This window comes from Erithacus rubecula (assembly GCF_903797595.1).
Source record: "Erithacus rubecula genome assembly, chromosome: Z".
Taxonomy (NCBI): Eukaryota; Metazoa; Chordata; class Aves; order Passeriformes; family Muscicapidae; genus Erithacus; species Erithacus rubecula.
In genome coordinates, this window is record NC_136661.1 from 22,883,499 (window position 1) to 22,900,336 (window position 16,838).

General features: G+C 39.8%; 1 protein-coding gene across 2 annotated transcripts; it reads right to left on the reverse strand.

Annotated features, from left to right (window-relative positions):
- Positions 1-2,699: 2,699 nt before the first annotated feature.
- SUB1 (SUB1 regulator of transcription) lies at positions 2,700-14,879 on the reverse strand. 2 transcript variants are annotated; one of them, XM_079329877.1, is made up of 5 exons: positions 14,774-14,879; positions 12,805-12,877; positions 11,328-11,447; positions 5,579-5,687; positions 2,700-2,948 (listed from the first exon to the last, which is right to left on the reverse strand). In XM_079329877.1, exons 2-5 carry the CDS (start codon positions 12,874-12,876, stop codon positions 2,869-2,871), a joined length of 381 nt encoding a protein of 126 aa, XP_079186003.1. In that variant the 5' UTR covers position 12,877; positions 14,774-14,879; the 3' UTR covers positions 2,700-2,868. The 2 variants fall into 2 exon arrangements, with proteins under 2 accessions (XP_079186003.1, XP_079186004.1); XM_079329878.1 differs by lacking the exon at positions 14,774-14,879 and adding an exon at positions 14,411-14,694.
- Between the last annotated feature and the right edge of the window lie 1,959 nt (positions 14,880-16,838).

A 16,838-nucleotide genomic window follows, 5' to 3' on the forward strand; every position in this document is an offset into this window, starting at 1 on the left:
AACAGGGCTATTTCCTTTAGAAGAAATACCAAAATCAGTACTGCAGTTGTTTATTTTCAATATGAACATCTCTACATATGAGCAACATGATACATGACAGTTTGATTATCACACATACAGTACTTTGGCAGCTCTTTGATGTGTTTTTTCCCCTAAGCTCCTCAGTAGGCTTAAATTATAAAACATATTGCTAATATGCCCTGCAAAAATACCAAGAATCAAATGTATCTTTCATCACCTAAATGGGAGAGGAAGCAGTGCATTTATCTTGCTTTAGACAGCCTCATCATACATGCACAATTTTCTTCCATGGATACTTGTACACATATCCTAGTGAACATTGTCTGCAAAAAGTAATCTTTATTTTTAAAAAACTCAATTTTCTTCTCAAATTCGAGACTCTATAGATGATTACATTACAAATCACTACAATTTATTTCAAAACAGTAGTGAATGTGTCACACTTTTATCAAGGTTACTTTCATATTACTATCTTACAAGCACATCAATCACCTGATCAAGTCATCCCACTTTGAGTTCATTTGTGAAATTGACTTGTCTTTTTTGACACCTACTGGTAAGTCATACCTCGTGGTTAACAAATACTAACTTCTTTGGATATCTCTGCCATCAATTTCCACATGAAAACTAATCGCTATATTAAACCTTTTCACTTACTCTCCACAAATGAATTATTTTAATTTCCCACCCATTAGCACAGTAATCTAAGTGAGGACAATCTTCCCTCTAGTATAACCATGCACTTTGAAGAAGCCACTTTGAAGTTCTGAGCTAAATACATGAAATTTGGTTGCAAAATTTCAGACATAAAGGAACCAAATCAGATAATAAGTATTGCATATAGCAATTGAAAAACACCTAGAACTTGTTTATAGTTATCTGAAGCAATTTATTTCACTCATCTGTGAAATTTTAACAGCTATTTTGTATTTTTTCTATTTGGTCCAAATAGCCCTATGTTTCAAGAGTCACTCAAAAAAGAATGTTGTGCCTAAAACCACATCTGCTACCACACACATCTCTTCACCCTTTTATTCACCCTCAAGCAGTTCTTAAAAACTTAAAGAGATTTCTTGAGTTATACAAAAACAGATCTCAATTTTATCTGCAATGTCAACAATGGGTAAATTAAAAAGGTAAAGATATGTGACATATTTAAACTGAGTAACATGCACTTTATTTGATGAAGTCTCTCTCCTCAGCCTTTAATGCTTATTTGCATTGAATTATGAACTCTGCAGCACATAAACAGCGTATGGCACTTACAATAATGTCTGCAGTATAAACAACTATATCAAAATGTTCTGCAACTAAACAAACAGTAAATCTTGTTTATCTAGTCAAAATTTAGAGACTATGGTATCATTAAATGGGAAAATTACACAAACCATGTTGGATGTTCACTAGTCTTGAAATATCCTTTTTCATGAAGCTGTTTTATCTTCTTGCTTGGCTTAATTATGTCAGAAAATTAACTTCTCCAATTTCATCTCCATTTCTTCACTGTAGTTATTTTGTGCCAGCAAACTTTGATCTTGCATCATTAACTTCCACCCTGGTGTGCCCCTTACATCTTCAAGTTCTCCATCACATTCCCCCTTCTCCCCTCTATTGCTGGTGACTCTGTCACAACACCTTTCCTCCCGGGCAGCATCTTGTGTAACAGAGCTTCCATGGGGCTTTTCTGTCCAGGAGGCAGTGGGTCTGACAGCCAAGCCTGCTGGGTCACAGTCTGCCGTGCTCCGGGTCAGCTCCCTGTGCGTGCTAAGCGCCTTCTGCCAAAGATCAGCCAGCTGTGCACACCTGAGCCACGGGAAGAACCCGAGTTCAGTGCTCTGGGCAGGCAGCACAGACGGGGCAGAAACACAACACAGACATTTTGGATGCAGCAGTTTCAACCCTGTTCAATTGTTTTATCTGTTTTACAGTCCAATTTAAGCATCATTGTTTATGCAGCAATTTCAAATTAACAAAAAAACCGTCAGATAGGTAAACCACTTATTTTCTACAGAATAACTGGTTATGTGTTCCAGAATTAATTTAATGCAAACCTTGAAGCTAATAAGCTCATTCACAGCCTTTAACTACTGTCTTACTCTGAGGTATACATCTTTTACTGTAAAAGTTCTCTTCATATCTAAAATCCAAAAAAAAAAAAAAAAAAAAAAAGAAAAAGGGGCTCCTTTGTATTTTCTAGGTCAAGCAAGCTTTAGAAAAATGGGAAGAGAGAGCATATGTTTTGTGTTCAAGTGTTAGTGTTTAGCATAATCCTTCATGCAAGTAATGCAAAAAAAGCTACATATTCAAGACTGTTTACATCTGAATAAATAGGGTAAATTAGCAAATACAGTACTGAAAATTATCTACAAAATCGTGTTTTTCCAAGTATTCATTGTTTGTATCAAGTGTTAAAGCAGAAGGCTGCAGGGCAATACCAAAAAATGGAATAAAAGGAAGAGTGAAACAGATATTTTAAGAAATCCCCTCAGATAACAAATTCACACTTACTGTAAACTAAACTGGAATTAAAATACTGACTAAAGCTATTAGGTGGCCTTATCAGCAAACTCCTTCAATCAAAAGGCCATAAACAAGTATTCATTACGTATTACTTGGTTTATTTTACACTATGGGGCGAAAGCAACACAATTCCTTTTAGTAAAGCATATACAAATAGCCTCACTCAGAATACACTTTTAATGCACATAAAAAAAGTATTCATTTTACAAATCGTTTTGCAATCCAAATATACAATAGCTTGGAAAACAATATTTTAGAAAACTAAAGCCAATGTAAAAAGACTGCTTAATACAACTAAATGATACAAGTTTTTGTATGGCTCTGTCTTTAGAGTTTTCTTACTGCATCATCAATATCAGAAATCTGTTCCTTCAGCTGGTTCCACTGTTCTGGATTTAAAGAAATACCTGAAAAGCATTAAAAATAAACGCTTAAGACAAAAATAAAATTGTGGTGCAGGATCTTGTGCAATTATTATAAAGCCTGCTTTCATACACTAAACCTATGCTATAATAGTAATACTTGAGTGACTTCAACAATCATCTTTATTACAGAGTGAAATTACCCATTTCCAATGCTTCAACTTTACTTCAGGTCATCTCTAGACAAGTTTACAAAGAAAATGTGTGTAACAAATAATTGTACAAGTACTAGGCTTAACACAAGGAGTGAAATACAACTGTGGCCTTGACAGAAGGCAGCACAAAAGTCCTGGGTGGTAAGTAGGAAATCATTTGTACTCCTGTTAGTTCCTAAAAGCTGTACCTGTGCAGACAGGTCTGCTGTGCACTTTTCAAGTACTGTAATTTGGGGGGGGAGGGAAAAGCTTTTCTTTCTTTTGTTTTTTAAAGCACTGTAAATAACAGGTGCTCTAAGTAACCTTTTGGAGAGACTCCATTTTTTTATTACTCCCTAGCACTCATAAACCAACACCCAAAGTAACTTTTTACTTCAAGTTCTCGGTAGTCTCTAGTGACATTCAACCAATAATCATTCAGTATTCCACAACCCTTCACTTCAACAATCACTTTCGTTCTAAATTTGATCTCATCTTCCCCTCAAGTATATGTTTCATTTGTGCTCTGGTCTAGTCATTCTTACCCTAAAATTTCTATACCCACTCTGCAGGAAGTGCAGGTTCCCAGGACTCCCAGTCCTCTCATACTTTCTCCTGTCAAGGTCTTCCTCTAATTACTCCCATTCTCCCCTCCTAGTGAGAGTTTTCCTTGCCTTCTCCCTGAAGGTGGAGCAGGACCTGAAAACAGCTGAAACTTTGAATTCCATTTTTAAAGCCCATTTTCTTTGCCATCAATGTCTTATCAGAGCATCACCAGAATTTTAAGCAGCAAGCAATGGACATGGAGTTTCTCTAAGCAGTCTTCCACCAGCCTTTGGAGGGCAGGTTTCATCTGGAAACCAGTCAGGTGTGCTAACCATCATCAGGGGATCAAATGTCATGAGGATGTCCCTCAATTACAGACCAGATGAACTAAATAATATTCAGACCTGCTGCTTCAGACACTCACAGTAATTTAAATTTCTGGGTTTATTTTTATTTTATTACAAAATGTTTGCTACTCATACTGGATAGCTAGACGAGCAGCATATGAGTTCAAAGAAATACTAGAATCACATACTGTATCAGATTATTTTTAATTTTATCATAACAAAATTCAGACTCTCTTGCTGCACTGATAAACACTTCTATCTACATCATGTCATTTTTGTCACATGGCCCACCCACCAAATCCTGTTGTACTTTGCCATTCAAAGTGCATATGCTATTGAATTCTACCTTGAAACACAGAACATGAAGTCCTTAGAAGTCAGAGTAACGTTTTTCATTAATTAGCAACAAATCCAAAACAAGTAATTTTCCTGCAGAGCACCAGTATACCTGTTCATACAAATCTATTCTCAGCGGTTATTTAAGAAATGTTGAAAATTCTTCTCAAACTTTCTACATTGCTTTTTACTGAGATGCTCCTGAACACACCAAAATAATGTAACAAACCTTACAGTGATTGTATATTCAATTTCTTCAAAATTCAAACTTAGCAGCCTGCCAGTACCTGAGGCTGGCATTTTGCAACAGCATGTAGTGACAGGACAGGGAGGAATGGCTTCAAACTGGAAGTGGGTCCATTTAGATGGAGTGAGTGTGATGAGGCCCTGGCAAAGGTTGCCCAGAGAAGCTGTGGATGGATACCCCATCCCTGGAAGTGCTCAAGGCATCTTTGCATGAGGCTCTAAGCAACCTGGGCAAAATGTTTCATACTTACCTTTCACTGATGCTACATGAAAATGGGTAAAAAGCAGGCTTTTCAAAGAGAAGCAATGTAACATCAAGCACAGTTTCACTACTGCAATTGTCCTGTAATCCCCATTTTGAGATGTGGACATTCTGAAAATGGTTCACAGTGAAGCCTTGCCATGAAAAGCAACTGTGCAAGTGGCAACTAGAAGTACAATGGCTTGTGCTGTGCTGCAGATTACAAACTTGGGACACTTGAGATATTTTCCCCTCTACTAAAATACTTTTTAACAATTCTTTTTTCATAATTATTGAAACTAAATATTCAGGTTGTTCTAATCTACAATTTAGTAAAAACTGAAGGACATGGTTTAATAAAATTAAAATCTTATAAAAATGAATAAATATTTTCAGTTAATTCTGAAATAAGAAATCCAACCATAAGGGGAAATTCAGTTTGTTAAGTTAAACAATTGATGTGGGGGGAAAATATGGCTATGGTGTAAATATGCTTATAACGCCTCTACCCAATTTACTTGCATTTGACACTTTGCCTTCCATAAATTATGGAGAATCTTTTTAGGAAAACAGACTCAGGCCAACAAAACCACTTAAGATTATATCCTACAGAGAAAATTAATCCTTTGTAAAAATACACATCATAAGAAAGTAAAAACACTACTCATTATCATGTAACAATAAAGCAGAAAAATACGATATAGGAAATTCTATTGGAAAGTGCAGACCATGTTTAATACAAAGTAATATGAAGCAGAACAATACCTTTTCTGCCAGGCTTCATTTCACCTTCTTGATCCATCCAATATTCTCTAATATCAATTAAGACTTTCCCTTTAAAGTCCCGAACACTGACATACCTCATTTTGCCAATCTGTCAAAACACATACAAGGGTCTATTAGGTATTTTACATATTACAGCATTCACTTTCCCCAGCAGCATTATACTCTGACATGTGACACTGCACACTGCAGTTTATTTTAGACACCACAGAAATAACTAGATTAAAAGCTTAATTCAGAGTAGTCAGTAGGCTAATAAGTAACGACTTAAAACTGGTTGAGCAGGCAATGCCCAATGTAGCACTCCTAGAATAGAAATACCTGTATCAGTTCTAAACAAAGAAGGAAAAAGGGAGAGCTACTCCCAAATCTAAATTTTAGTCCATTCCCCAAATACAGAAAGCAAATTAGATGTTCATATGTTATACTTTCTTCTTTTGTTAACACAGTAAATACAGAAAATGCCCACTCCCAAGTCCTCATGGGTGTCTCACTGTACCACCAGGTCTTCAAAAAAAAAGTCACATTGTGTAAGTTTACCAGCACGTAGCACAGTATGAAATTTTGAAATTCTGTCTTTTTCAAATCGGTGTCATATCTGAATTACATGGGGACCTCTTTTTTTGGGGGCTGGAGTTGGGAGAAGTTAGGGAAGAATTACACCACCAACTATGCAATACACTATGTATTTGGACTTATTCAATATCTTTTCAAATATGATAAACTATCTATTCACATAAATTCCATTAACAAGGTGAATTTGAGAACTAGAAGCTAGATAATTAAAACAATCAAATAAAACTTCTTGCAATTCTGAGAAATCCTTTGAATTCTGCATATACCTTCTGGATACATTTTATATAACAAAATAATAGATTCTGAAGGAAACTATTTCCAAATAAAATATTCCTTCCTGGTAAAACACTACCTTTAAATTTCAACTTCCTTTATCTCTGCAGGTTGCATTTTGATACAATTTACGGATATTTTCTGGCCCAAAAACACCAGGATCAAGTTTGACCAAGAAGACTGAAGAACTCTCCAATCAACTACAATAATCCACAGATATTTAAGTCATGTGCTCTTATTTATCAACATGAATACTTTATCTTTGCTTAAAAGAATTTTTCTTCTGCAGATGCTGTATGATGCCTAAATTGACCTTAGAACAATTAAGACATTTTAGATAATTTACGTCTGTAGCACTTGTCCTACTTCAAGGCAATCTTTAAATTTAATAAGACATTACTGTTCATCAGACAGTATTTTTAATTGATAGAATTATAAAACTAATTTTAAACTCAAAAATAAAAGTATAACATTATGCCAGTTTAGCTCTTTCAGATCAAACATGGTACCATGCTCAAGTCCATCTGCACTCCTGGCAAAGGATATCCTAAATAGCCCACATGGACATTTCTTGGTTTTACTCTTTAACGCGCCACTAACTTTCAAGGTCACCTCCAGGAATACCTTCAACCAGTAGCACTCTGCAGCACCTTTTTTTTTCCATGGCTATTGAAGAATATTACTGCCTTGCCAAATAATTCCAGATTTGTCGCAATAAATAAAATCTAATTCAATATTGCAGATTACAGCTGCAAATACAGTAAAAAAGTTTAGAATGTGATTTTCAAGGAAATTCAACTACATTAAGATGAGAGGCAGTAAGGCAAAGTTCACGTTCATTCTGTGTTTAGTCTACCTTACATAAAAGCATTTCTTGATGTAAATGCTAAAATTAAGTTAGATTTCACATCATATCTAGATTTCAGATGAATGTCCCCAATAAATTTCAGATACTTAGCTGAACTCTATGCAAAAGCTGCCACTACTAGAATTTTTAAATAGGCTTCTAAAGTACAGTTCCAACAAACAATTATACTGAAAAACACAAACGAAATCTAGACTTAACTAGTTAAGTAAATTCATAGTTAGCTACCTGTAACTCTGGTACAGGTTCGTCTCTGAACAGCTCTTTTTTCATGCATTGATGATTCTGTTGAGTCACTTCAGAGATTGAAGATATTTCTACATCTCTAAAACCAGAGCAGCATTCCAAGGGTTGCTGTACTGGGAAGAATTAGTTTTCTTCATATTGGCTGATGGGGCTGTTTTAGCTTTGTACTGAACACACTGATGGTAACACAGAGATGTTTTAGTGACTGCTGCTGAGCAGAGCTTACACAGAGCCAAGGCCTTTTCTGCTTCTCAGACTGCCACGCTGGCAGGGAAGCTGGGGCTGCTTGGCACAGTGGGAGGAGACACAGCCAGAGGTGCCCACAACTAACCAAAGACCACTGTCCAGACCATGTAACATCATGTAACATCAGGATATAAAGAGGAGGGAAAAAGAGGGAAAGGGGCATGTTTGGCATGATGACATTTGTCTTCCCAGGTGACACTTAGATGTGATGGGCACTGCTCTCCTGGAGATGGCTGATCTCCTGCCTGCCCATGGGAAGTGATGAATTAACTCCTTGGGATTTTTTTGCTTGCATGTGTGGCTTCTGCTTTCCCCATGAAACTCTTTACCTCAACCCTCAAGTTTTCCAGCTTTTACCTTTCCAATTCTCTCCCAGTCCCACTGGTGGGTGTGTGAGTGAATGGCTGCCCGAGGCTTGGCTGCTGGCTGGGGTTAAACCATGACAGTCATCATGATTTACAGCTGAGTACTTAGCGCAGTTCAACCTTCACAGAGAAGCTTATATACACTAAATAATACAGATCCTTAGATTATTCTACTCTATTAACTTAGACAAATCAGTAAACATTAAAACCATTATTTCCAGGTTTCTGTTACTTAGAATAAAAAAACCACTGAACTGCATCTCTGTTCCTTTCAGAGATATGCAACTGACTTCCTGAGTGAGTTTCAGCAAGCACCCTCCTAATCCTTTTTCCTGTTTCCAGTTTTTCTGGATAAAACTGTACACCCACAGCGCAAGCATAAACAGCAAAAAATTCTCTCTCCTCCTTAGCCAATAACCATGCAAGGAGCACAAGACTCCTGTAAACGGTGACATCTGCAACAAAGCAAATTTTGAAATGCATTTGATGACCACCTAAGTTTCATAATTAGTATGTGAAACCAGAGCTTCCGACCATCATAAATTTCTATGTTTACCTTCTTTCAGGAGCCTATGATAAGGACACTGGGAAATTACACTGGAAAAAAAAAAAAAAATCAAAGAACTTATTTCTCATAAGTCCAAGCCCAAATATGGTGAAAATTCAAAAAAAAAAAAAACAAAAACAAACCCAAAAAATGGTTTTGGGAGGTGAACAGGGCAACAGAGAATTTCTGATGTAACAATTTTAGTTAAATGCATGATCATGAAATGCAGTTTTCTGCTCTAGGTAGTTATTAATGAATACTGACAAACCTTATCCAAATCAGGCATAGGTAGATGATAGGATTAGTCAAACTAACCAAAGCACATGGAGAAGAGCTCAGGTTGGCTTGAAGCCACAGACAGGAATCCAATACATCAAGGCTAAACCCTTCCACATTAACACAAATAACGCCTGTCCTTAGGTCCTCAAGTAATACATCACACATGGGAGTAACATAAATTTCTGCAACCTAACAGCACACAAATCCTTCATCAAGTTGCAGAGTATACTAGGTTCCCCAAAAAACCTAATAAGGTCAAGACATGCAAATAGAATACACCTTGTCTCTTATATTAAAGAAATCGTCTTCTTACACTAACACTATTCTTTGTAAGTAGTCGCCAAAAAAACATTATATCAACAAACTCAAACGAAAATATAAAATGTAGGTATTTATGAAATTGCTGAATCTTCTGAATACAGCAGTCACAATGAGCTCTATATTAAGGGAATCTGTATGCTTCAATAACACAGCCTGAGGATGTAGAACAAGAAGACTCTTGGTTTCACATCATTTGCAGCCACTCCCATACACAATACAGACACAGTGACTATTCTATGAACGCTTTACAGCCTGAATTCCATCACCTGAAGCCACTCTTGTAAAGCTATACTGCAAAGTCACTTCCAGATCAGAGATCATTTTACTGTCATGAGAAACTCCCCAGAAAGGTTTCTAGTATCACTAAGAGGCCTAGAACAAACAAAACTATATCTAAAAAATTAACGAGCATGCCCTCCCATATAGGGAGGAAGAAGGGGGAATATCCTCAGACCTACTGTAATTTTATTTCTGTTCTTTAACATTTGCATGTTAGTTACTGCACAAAAGTTGATATAGATGACAAAAACTGAAAATGCTTCATCATAACTCAATGAGTAATCTAAAATATATTTTAGATTATTGCTGATTACCTCAAAGGCAAGCAGAGACTGGGTAACACTAACATTTTAGGTCAAGGTGATATTCAAAGACCTGTATTCTACTCAACACCAGAAGAACCCTGTTCTTATCACATAATATGACTCCTCTACAGTCTGTTTTTAGTAACTTTTTATTATCTTAGATTGAAGAGGTTTCAAGAATCCAGAGCATGCACACTTTTGGTTTATTTAAAAGAATCTGGGTGTGATCTTGCTTCAGGGGAACACTAAAAGTTCTGAAGTTTTCTCCAAGGCTGTAATTTCGGAACTGACTACAAACATAGCACTAAGTTTATACATAATTCTTTAGAGTTTAATCTGCAGTTTACCTCAAAAGTTTTAAAATTCACTATTTCATTTCTCCTACATGGTTCAAAGCATGCCCAAGCAGAACTAAAAATATTACACACTTCCTTCAATATGAAGTCCAGGCACAGCCTTCAAGCAAATCCCACCTAAACATAATTGGAGAAGTAAGAATTCAGACAACAAAAATAACTTCCCTGTAAGAGAGCATCAGTTAAGTAGGTCTTCTCTCTAGAACAGACTTTTCTTTCCCTGTATTACTTCACACAACTACAGTCCAGAACCATTTCATTTACATTACTCTGTGCTTGGGTCATCTCATTAGGCACCTTTCCCATATCCTTTCACAAACTCAAAAATCACAACCTCAAGAATTCAAGTTCCCTTCCAGACAACTAGCCAGAGACCTTTAATAGATCTTGATCCAACCCCCCAAAACAGCTAATTCTGAGCTGTGTATCAGCTCTCTCAGCACACACTGCTACTGCCTTGGCTAAGCCTGTGCTTACCATGAATTCAAAAAATCCATCTTTCCACTGAAAAACAGACACTCATCCCTCCTTAAAAACAAGGAGTTTTTAAGCAAGTTCCTATCCTTATGGATGTTAGTGGTAAGACCCTGCATCATAAGGGAACAAACAAAACTTAATCTAGGATGCTGTCATAACACAGGAGGCAGAGCTGCCCTTGACCTAGTTAAACAGGAATGAAGAGTCCACATTTTGGTTTCCAAGAACATTTTTATTTTCAAGAACCCAAATGAAAAAAACTACTTCCGTGTAGAGACAAATCTGATCAAATAGTTAAAAATATACTGATGGGAAGGGCTGCATTTAATTACATAAATGAGTACCCAGAGATACCAGGAGCAAAGTCATGAGAATTAGATCAATTGATACAACTCAAGATTCTTTTACTCTTGTGAAACCTGACCAAGCTTTTCTGAGCATCTCACCTGAATGCCACCATCGTAATATCCCCTGAGGCCAAGGACTCAGGAGGCCAAGCACTACACCATCAAGAAATTCATACCACCTCATAAAATTTATACAGCATCTAATGTAACATGTTAACTTAATCAGGCTCTATGAGTCATCAATTTTACCTGAAACATATTCTCATCTCTGTTACTGCTTTGCTTAGAAGAAGCTGCACCTTTTGAACTTTCCCCAGTCTTTTGTTTCTTTACAGGGTTTTCTGCAGTCACTTGCTTTTTCCGCTTTGCCTTGGAGCAAAACAAAAAAAAGAAAAGCATGAGTCACAATTACTCTGTATGCATCGCAAAAGTTTACATTGTATACCACAGCCCACTACCAAGCAATATCTCCTTCTTTGTGTCAAAGCAGGCACTCAATCCTGTCCCTTTAGAATTTAAAAACTTCAAAATTAGCCTCTGTTCTCAGTGAAGTAATACTTTGGCTTTAAAGAGAATTTAATCAGATCAAAAATATATTTCAAAAATCCTTTTCTTTCTGTACAATAACACTGTCAGTTCAGTAGCTTTAATAAAAATTTTAAGTGAGATGAAAACGGCACCCTCTTCTCCACTATATGGAACAAAAAGTATGAACAGTTTTCAACACCCCCAAATAAAGGAAAAAAAACATAGATAAGATAACAAATAATCTGGAACGATTATTTATTAAGATAATAAATAAGATAAGAAAGGAACTGGAAACCACCTCTATCAGACCACTGTTTCTTTAATAAGCATCTAATCACTGCCTACAGCATGATAAACTACATGACTTTTTAAAGCATTCAGATAATATCATCTGTAAATCAGATTATCAAAGAAGCTACAAAATTACTATTTCTACTCCTGCAAAAATTGGAAACCAGACCTCTTCACGTACTGTACTATGTTAAAAGACCTGGTACCTGTGTTACCACCTAGCATTTCTTTAAAAAAGATAAATAAACTACTTTTCTCTGATTTTGTTCAAAAACATAGGTACATCTAAACTTATAACTTAAATAACTATTTAAATTAAATGGAAACATTTGATTTATGCATTTAAAACAATCATCTTAAAACTTATCAACTCAGACTGGCTCACCTTTAAAGTGAGAAATTAGCAGATGGTGTAACAGCAAATGAAAGAAAATGAAGCAGAGAAAAAACCCCATGCAAACAAGATAAGCAAGTGACACAAGGAGCACAGGGCAAGTGCAGATTTTTGTTATAAAGTAATCCAGATATTAAAATGGCAGTGGCATTGAGACGTGTTCTCAAGTCCAAATTCTTGCCACCAGGGCAGCTGATACAGAAGCATGCAGAAGATTGCCACAAAGCAAGAATCACAGGGAATTTGCAATTATCATATGGAATGGCATGAAGAAAACAAAGTGCAATAAAGAAAAAAACTTTTCTATAGGGCAAAAATTATGCAATCCACCCATACTTAGAAGGTGGGTTGTATGGTTTTTGTTGTTGTTGAGATGGGTGGGCGGAAGAGAAAGTTTCTTAAAGTGTGATAAATCACAAGCATGCAATTTATGACATAATGCTCACCTAATTCCTTAACCTCGACCTGAAAAAAAAAGAGTTAATACAGTAATGAACTGCATATATTGTTCACCTTTTTGTCAACTTCACTATCTGAATCACTGGCAGATGAGCTTGAAGATACAAGTTCCTTTGATTTAGGCATTCTGGGAAAAGAAAAATAACATGAGAACACTATATAAGGAATGACATTCCATTTTGGCTGGAAAGCAATCTTCAAACCTGTTTGTACTGGCTCATCTTCTTTAACCCCTCCTAAAGATTCTCTTGCCTTTTCATGTAAGCTTGAATATCCACTGCAGATGCAATATCAAGCACTCTTCCCTCTTACCTCTTTTTGCTGCAACTGCATTAAAACACAGAGCACAGTGGTTTGGCTTCAGAACTGTCTACAGCTGAATGATTTTTCACAATTTCCATATATCCCCAGACATGACAAAATCCACAGTGTAAAATACACAATATAAAACTGCTCTCCAGCTGGATCCTATTACATCCACAAATACAAATCAGTAAGACTCTAGCAATATCTACACTGTGACAGGGGCATTTCACTCAGTTGGATTTGCAAGTAACATGCTGCACAATTGTCACACACATGATGTGCAAGCTCCCACCTATAACCCAACAGTCTGAAATACACCTCAGTTACAGAGAGCCACAAGGCTGCAATCAATGTTCTCACTGCAACTTCAACACATCAGTCACTGCAGACAATTAATCCCCAGACTAGCAGGCATTCAGCATTCCTTGAATGCGTGCTGCCAGGTGTCTTTGCGTGTCACCCTGATATGCAAACATGCGGTTAGATAAAGTGGTTACGCATCGTCCCTGCTGCTAGAGACGCTTTGTAACAAATACACAGATAATTTATTCTTTTAGAATAAAATTAAGTATTCCTGAAATTGTACAATAACCTGAGCTAAGAAAGGCCAAGATAATATTGCGGAGTATCTCACAAAAGAAAAAAGGAGTAACAGCTTTCTTAAAACGAGCAGTGAAAGAAAAACCCACATATGCAAATGAAAAAAAAAAAAAAATAAACCCACCCAAAACAAAACAACCAAACCAGAGTCCAAATAATGCTAATGGATCAACGTGATTCTAAAGTAGGGCAAGACCTGTGGTAATAGCTTGCAGCACAAGGACAAGGAAGCTGCAGCACGGCACAAGATACACGGTGTGAAGAAGCACACACAAGCCACACTCTAGGATAGAGGTACAGGAGCGCTGGAATGGGGCAATGTGAAAATAAGCAAACAGATGACACTGAGTCGGCGAGTTAAACGATGTTTCAGGGGATGACCCGGGGTCCGCATGGCAAGGAGAAAGGGACAACATGGAGGAAGGTGTGGGCGGAAGCTGGAGGAAAAAGGGATGTGGGGTGGTCGGTGCTCCCCGGGAGAGGCTGAGCGTGAGGGGACACCGCAGCGCCGGCGAGGGGACGGGAGGAGCCGCGCCAAGGGATGGGGTGGAAAGGTAAGGAAAGGAAGACGAGCCGGGAACTCCAGGTAGGCGGATCCCAGCCGCCATTTTCCTCCACATTCCTCTTTTCCACGGCTCGTGTCGCCCCCCGAGAAAGAGTCGAGGCCCGAACAAGGATGGGGGCGAGCGGGTGGGCGGGCGAGAACGCCTGAGTCTTCCCGGGCCAGGGTGGCAGCAAAGGGACCGTGGGCTACCCGTGACGGGGTGAAGGAAAAGGACAGCACGGAAACCCAGCGGGCCAGGGGTCGCCGGCGGGCTCGGGCTGCTCCCGGCGCAAGGGGGAACGCGGCCGGGCGCCATCTTCTCCGCAATCAGACTGTGCCCCCCAACATGGCAGCTCCTCCCCGGCAGCGGCGGATCGCTCTTCCCGCTCCACAGCGGGGTATCCCTCCCGCTGGGCACCGCGGGCACTCGAGGAACAAGGGGAAGCCTCGCCTCGGCGCCACGCGGCCGCGGCTGCCCCGAATCGGGCCGGGAGTGGCGGCGGGGCCGTGGGGAGGGGCGCACGGGAGAAGATGGCGGCGTGGCAGGGGCGCGCGAGGGGACCCAGCACTCACGTCCTGCTCCGCGCGTGGCTCCTCCGCAGCGCGACACAACCGGAACTGACGCGCCTCGGAACGCCCGCCCCGGGCCGCTCACGTGGGGCGGCTTTAAAGGGGACGCGGCCCTGTCGTCGCTCGTTCCCGCCTCCCCTGATGGGCGGGGCAAGGATCGTAGTGCTGGAAAGGAGATTTTACAGGATCACAGGAAATCCCTAGTAGGCGGAGAGCTGCCCTCAAGTTGTCCACAGAAGACATCGATTCGAAATCCTGGCGGTGCACAGGAGGCCCCCACGTTGTCCGAGCGCTTCTTAGTGCTGTGACCACCTCCCTGGGGAGCCTGTTTTAGTGCCCAGTCACCTTCTGAGTGAAAAACCTTTTCCTGGTATCCAGCCTAATCCTCCCCTGACTCGCCATCGAGAGTGAAGGCATCGGTACCTGCCCCTCCGCTTCCTCTCGTGAGGGAGCTGTAGACTGAGACGGACATTAGGAAGAATTTCTTCCTAATAATAAACGATTAGACATTGGAATGGGCTGCCCAGGCGGGTGATGGAGTCATTGTCCCTGGAGATGTTTAAGGAAACACTGGACACGGCACTTGGTGCCATGGTCTGGTTGACATCTTGGTGTTGAGTCATAAGTTATACTCATTGGTTCTCAAAGGTCTTTTCCAAATTGATTCTGTGGTTCTCTGAAGTATCCCCTCAGTCTTTTCCAGGCTGAAAAAAAAACCCCTACAATAATTCATAAACAGCAGATATTTTTCACGCGCTGCAGCGGTTCCTCGATGCCGCTCGGAGCCGCCGGGGCAGCGGCGTGAGGCGGGTGCGGCTGCGGCGGCTTTGCATAGCGAAACCGCGGCCTGGCCGCACCTGGGTGCCCCTCGGGAGCCCCTCCTGACGGTTCCCCTTCTGCCACCAGATTCCCCTCCTGCCACCGGATCCCCCTCCTGCCACCGGATCCCCCTGCTGCCGCCGGTTTCCTTCTCTTACCGCGGGGCTCTGCAGCTGGAGACCATCAGGGAGCGTCAGGCCATCCGTCCGGGCAGGCACCGCGGGGCTGAAAGGTGAAAGCTGCCTCAGCGCTTCCTTTAAACACCTACATTTTAACAGCTGTCCGAGTCAATACAGCGCCTTTATGGTTTTTGGTTTTGGGGTTTTTTTTGTTTGTTTGTTTTTTGTCTGTAGCACGTTCACACGGCGATACATGCCGAGCATCCTGCTGAGGAGGGCTTGAGGGAGTTTAGTTCCTAAACTCTTAAAGGAGTTTTGCTGCTGGGACACCAAAACGCAAGGCAGGTGAGGAGAGGGCTCTCTGCTCTCAGCTTTGTAAGAGGCGTTTTCAGCAGACTGCGATGGGCCAGGCATGCTGTCAGAGCACCAGGTGGCTTCATGTGGTGTCTTCTGTGTTACCTCTTCGAGCCTTTCAGTTTATGATGAATGTAATGTTATGGATATATAATTAATATAACTAACTTCATGTTATTACTAACATTGAAATACCGTCTTGATTTACACGACACTAACACAGTTTGCTCCTATTTGCTGATCACGGCAGCAATGGGTCATGTAGTTGTATCATGAGCAATGACAATTCTTCAGACACCCAGTGCCAGTTGAGTCCTTTTCTCATTCTTCCTAACTCTAGACTTATCCTTTTGCTACCACGTGAGTGCAAGCTCTTTGTAAAAAGTGCAAGCAAACTATAAAAAATAGGAAGTGGACTGTAATGCCAATACTAGCTTTCAGATGAAGTTGATACAGGCTGAGTGAGGTAGTGGCTGTTCGGCCTCCATAGTTTCTTTAGCAAACACCTATTAATAAACTGTTGAAAAGCAAAAGCCTTTGGTCTTTTTCTTTTTTTTTAATTGCAAAGATCTCTGTTTATTAATATGGGCCAGAAAGGCAAACATCACGTTTCAAGAGGGAATAATCCCCCAAAATCAGCATGAGCAGCTGCAAGTTCTAAGTGGTGTTTCTGAAAAAGTACTTAAAGGAGGTGGGCAAGGAGGTTTTTGGAGGGGATCCATGAGGTCCTTAGAGCTCTTATCATGAGGTAAACTGGCTTTTGCTGAGAGAAGTGG

Excerpts from the sequence above, each read along its gene's own strand:
- SUB1 (XM_079329877.1), bottom strand. The coding sequence starts at position 12,876 with ATGCCTAAATCAAAGGAACTTGTATCTTCAAGCTCATCTGCCAGTGAT. Across the intron at positions 5,688-11,327 it reads GAGATGAGAATATGTTTCAG|ATTGGCAAAATGAGGTATGT; the intron begins GTAAAATTGATG and ends GTGTTTTGACAG. Across the intron at positions 2,949-5,578 it reads AATGAAGCCTGGCAGAAAAG|GTATTTCTTTAAATCCAGAA; the intron begins GTATTGTTCTGC and ends AATGCTTTTCAG.